Consider the following 5,014-nt stretch of genomic DNA (forward strand, 5'->3'; position numbering starts at 1 on the left):
ATCTTGTTTATGCTTTGGCTCCAAAAAAGTAAAATGTAATCAATGCAAGTATCTTTGAAAGGGGACCCTGGAGAATGATGATAGTGGCACAGACAAAAACAAAGCAATGAATTGAATAAAAATCGAGGACCCTCGAGAATCTTAATCAAAGCCTCTTCTTCTTTCCAAGTACTCTTCTACATCTCTACAAATCACATCAAACTGTTTTGGTATACCTTCTCTGGTTCTTGCCACAAGCAACAGACTCGATCCAACTTAAGCAGTCTTAAGAGTCATCGGAGCAAAGAGCTTTTCAAAAAAGGAACTGTGAAAGAGCTTTTCTCCAAGTGACACTGTGAATATAGCAGTACTGCAGTAGAGACTGACCCCAACAGGTAATATATTAAAAAGAAAAAAAAAGAAGCTCAGGTCATCTGTTGTTGTAGTGCTGCTTGTATAAGGTTTCGCTTCTCCTCTGATCTGTGACGGAACAATTTCGCAATCTTTCTTCTCTCGCAGTCCTGAGTTCCAGATAATGAAACAAAGCAAAAACACATGAAAAACTTAGAAATCTAGTTCTGTATACTCTCTTTACTACTTAAAACTTATGATATAAAACACCCAATCCACAAGTTCCCCAATAGTTGATAGCATTTCAGTTAACATGTAATGCAAGAACACTTTCAAATTTACAACCCTAAACCCAGCCCATACACATGGAGTCAAGGCAACCAATTATTGTAAATGAGTAACAAACAGCTTATTATTAGACACAGAATTATAATCATAGGACTTTTCAAACGGAAATCTTTACCTTGAACATGTGAAGATTAAATGGTTTGTCAGGATTCATCCGTCTTAGTTTCTGGTAAGTATAAGCAAAGCTCAGCTGGTCACGGGGAGTGAAGCGTTCCACTTCGTTGAACCAAAGACATGAGAATAGGTTCGACATAGGAGTATGTGCCCTTACTATAAAAGACCCGTCTGGAACATCTGCGAACAAGAGTGACTGTAAGTAGGCATAATTTATTGTTACCATGACCAATGCAAACGGCCCCAAGAAAGGTTTTAATCTTAGGTTTGTATCAGTTATCTAACAAAATCTTACTGCTAGGAAGAAGCTTGAACGGATCTGAAGCGTTGAATCTGGTCAGCCCGTCAGCCTTGTAAAACTCAAACTGTTGATCAATAACAGTATGGTTGTACTTGTTCAGCTTCTTGTTTTGTGCAACCTCTTCCCATAAGCAATGGCGGTCATAGTGATTTGATATAGCATACTCGTGACCTTTACGCCATAGGAAGTACTCCAGAATGAGTAGGGGATCCAACTGAAGTCGTAACTTACTGTCCAACCAGATTGAGTACCTGGAAAAATAAACAGCAGATGAGTTTGGTTGTGTGTTATATATATCGAATTCAGATGCATATGTCCAGAGAAATAACCTTCAAGATCCAATCAATAACGGCCACAATTGATTTTTCTCTTTGTGTCAAAATTATATATATGTTTTACAAGGTATATCTGATGCTCTTTCCGGTATGTTTTCCCAATAATACTCAATCTGTTTTCTACTGCACGTGTTGGAAAATTATGTGCTAGCTAGACCAGTAAAAATGAAAGTTATCTCTATCACATAGGACTCACCTTGCTGATGGGAAAAGTCGGTGTGGCAACAGTTTTGGTATTTTGCCAACCCTCCTCATATCTGTATAAGGCAGATTCTTTACAACAACCAACTTCCACAAACCAATGAATCCTGCTCTGTCTGGTGCATGGCCTTCTGCAGAAAGTGTTTGCATGGTAATCTCGTCCACGAACACAATGAAGCACACATTTTTTCTCGACAACCGACTTATCTATATGAAAATAAAATAAAATAATGCTCAGATTAGTACAAGTAACTAAATAACATAACCAATAAAGCAAAAGGAAACTACGAACAGAAAAGAGGAAACGTGTCTTTTGAGAATATTGGGAAAACATGAGGTTGCCTGTCAACTCTTACTCCACTACAATGGAGCTCGATATTTACGAAAGACGACCTACTCTCAGGTCCCGGTAAACTCAAATAAGACCATGAACAGAGTTCTTACCAGATAGCTCTCCAAGGCTAATGAAAAACCCAAAACCAACTTTCAGATGCCAGCTATTGAAGCATTCATGACTCACCATTTGTGCACCTAGCTTAAAAACCGCTATTTTGATCCTACTTTCAGCCACTAGTCTACAAGAATTGGTTAAACTGCACCCATGATCAACACGTGTCACTCTAACTCTAAGATACGCAAGTTTCTGGTAGTTACTATGTATGTGCCACTAAAACTCACTAGTCAGATGTTCCAAACAGCATAAATATACAACGAAAATCATACCATTTTATTGGCAGGAGGCCTCAAGCGATCAGAATTGCCAAATATGCATGAGATCACAGCGATGTGGCATCTACTGATATAATTGGTATCATCTTCTGTCAGATCAAACCCAGTGGTTGGAGATCCTTTGGGAGCTTTGACAAAACCACAATGAATTTTCTTGTCTTGAGCCAAGAAGGAATCTTCACGCTCCTGTAAACTCTGGTGACCAGCAAACCTAGGCACCCACTGTTCGTCTCCATCAGGTTTATCTTCATTCTCCACGTACTGTAAGGAGAATCTAGCAGATTTTCGAGTATTCAAGGGCTCCACAATTGGTTGACTAGAATTCAATAGCTTCATCTCACAAGCTGCACGTGAAAGTTCGAAACAACAAAAAAAAAAGAATGATTAGAGAGACTAAGGTCCTCAACCTATCTAACTATTTACAAGTTATCACCTGAAGATCTGCGACCACGACCTCTTCGTTTTGTATCAGATCGTGATGTTTTCCCGGACTTACTACCACCCTTCCCAACAAGAGAAGACTCTCTCTTTGAAGTATCTCCCTCGGTAGATTTCTCCTTGTGGGGCTTTTCATTGTCATTATCATCATCGTCATGGCCAGAATCAACGTATTCATCCCCTTGACTATCATGAGAATCAATCGCATCATCAGCATCAGGGTCCATATCAACAGCAACAGCCTCGTGATCTCCTCCACCAACAACACCTTTGACAAGGGAAGCTTGGTACTCTGCTTCATACTTGTCTAACTCGTTCCTTCCAGCCTCATTGTAGAAACCAATCATCCCTTTCGAATCTAAACCCTTGACAGGAACCTTAGGTTTATTATGCTCCTCCACTTCATCTTCATTGTAGTCATCATCCCTTCGTCTATCATCCTTATCCCAATACCTCGAGTCTCGTCCATGAACCACTGAACCGTGACCAAACTCAAGCACCTTCCCAGGCTCGATTCTCGTCACATTCGTCAGAAAATCACCCTCGAAAGAATCCAATCCTACGAAAAATGCAACTTATAAGAAACAATCTGAAAAGAGCTAAGCAAAGCAAAACGAACGAACCTTTATTATCATCGTAGTCATTATTAGCGAAACCAGAGATGTAATAGTAGGCTAGCACAGTGACGACGAGCACAAGGCAGAGAACGAAGACAGCAGTGCCGATTCCAAGGCGACGAATCCTCTCAGGTCGAACGGATCGCCTCCAACGGTTAGTCTTCCCGTGATGCTGAGTCGCTCCTCCTCCGACACCGTTTCGGATCCCGATCGCTACGTGATCAGACGCTCCTCCGCGAACGCTGAATCTATCGGTTCCGGATTGCCTATATTGAGGCATTCTAGCATTGTAGAGAGAAGGGGGAGGGGGAAGATAAACTACACTACACTACACTACATACAATGGGGGGCGGCGCAGAGAGTTAGTTGTTGAGAAGGAGATTTGAAGTATGGATCAAGCAAGCTGTGGTTGCGTTACTTCGCTTCGCGGACGAGTAAAGATCGATTTTCACTATTAATCTCAATCTTTTGATTTTGGGTGAGAAAAAAAGAAAGAAAGAAAGAAAGATAGGCAGGTTACATCTGATTGCGCGTGATCCGTGACGCGCTTCCGCCGAGTTTCTTCTATACGGAGCGTGCTTTAGATCTGTATCCAGGGACTCGAGCACCTAGATCTGCCCCGACCCGGTTTAGTTCTGGATATCCACTTTTCTCGACTTTTTCATTTAAAAAAACGCATGTTTATTGATTTTTTTTTTTTTGTCGACTACCCATCTAAACTAGATCAAGTGGAGAACAGACGAGCCGATTCTCTGAGGAGTCTCTTCATTTGTCCGGGTCTGATCTATATGGGAGAATATAAAGCCTCTGTTCCTCGCTTCTTTTGCTAATGCATCCGCGCGGCCATTTCGGTTCCGAGGAATATGAGAAAGACTCACATCCTCAAAATCTTCATGTAGCTTCTGAAGCATCTCAACCTCTATCTTAAATGATGGCCAATCCATCGGGTTTGTGGTTATGTCCACTAGGTCCGAGCAGTCAGTCTCGAACCGAATCGAGGTTATCCCTCTATCTCTCATACATGACGTCGCCCAAAGTAAACCCTCCATCTCAGCATGTAGAGCTAAGAGGCTCCTATAGCACGCCCGTAATCCAAAGTATTCAATGCTCACTTGATCCTTGAGACTCCACCCTAGGCCGCTAACGTTGCCATTATTGATCCATGATGCATCAATTTGACAAGTAGGGATTCGAGGGATCCAAGGGGGCATTGTCTCAACCTCTGTAGTAGGAAGATCGACGGTCTCCTCGATTTCCTCCTTTTTTCATTGGCCTTCCTCCAACATTCCGCCTCGAGGGACGCATGTTGAAGAGTGTCCATGGGAGATATGTCTTTTCCATTGAAGAGTTTGTCATTCCTCGTCTTCCAAATAAACCAACAGATCCATGGAAATGTATCGAATTGTGGTTTCAAAGGAGCCACCTCTTTGCTCTTCCAAAACAGGAGATACATGTTTTGGTAGATTGATGAACTCGGGAAGTAACCCGAAAGGGACGGATAGTCCGATAGAGCCCACACCTGTAGGGCTGGAGGGCATTCAAAAAGGAGATGATTAATTGACTCCACTGGGCCAACACATCTAGGACAACTCCTATCGGTG

The 5,014-nt window shown here is 42.0% G+C and overlaps 1 protein-coding gene across 1 annotated transcript; it reads right to left on the minus strand.

The window, feature by feature from the left end:
• Positions 1 to 107: 107 nt before the first annotated feature.
• On the minus strand, positions 108 to 4,017 carry LOC108837935 (uncharacterized). Its single transcript, XM_056992672.1, has 7 exons — positions 3,420 to 4,017; positions 2,792 to 3,355; positions 2,353 to 2,702; positions 1,625 to 1,836; positions 1,088 to 1,344; positions 794 to 972; positions 108 to 500 (listed from the first exon to the last, which is right to left on the minus strand). Exons 1-7 carry the CDS (start codon positions 3,691 to 3,693, stop codon positions 405 to 407), a joined length of 1,932 nt encoding a protein of 643 aa, XP_056848652.1. The 5' UTR covers positions 3,694 to 4,017; the 3' UTR covers positions 108 to 404.
• Between the last annotated feature and the right edge of the window lie 997 nt (positions 4,018 to 5,014).

The sequence above is a fragment of the Raphanus sativus genome, chromosome 8 (genome assembly GCF_000801105.2).
Source record: "Raphanus sativus cultivar WK10039 chromosome 8, ASM80110v3, whole genome shotgun sequence".
NCBI classification, from domain to species: Eukaryota; Viridiplantae; Streptophyta; class Magnoliopsida; order Brassicales; family Brassicaceae; genus Raphanus; species Raphanus sativus.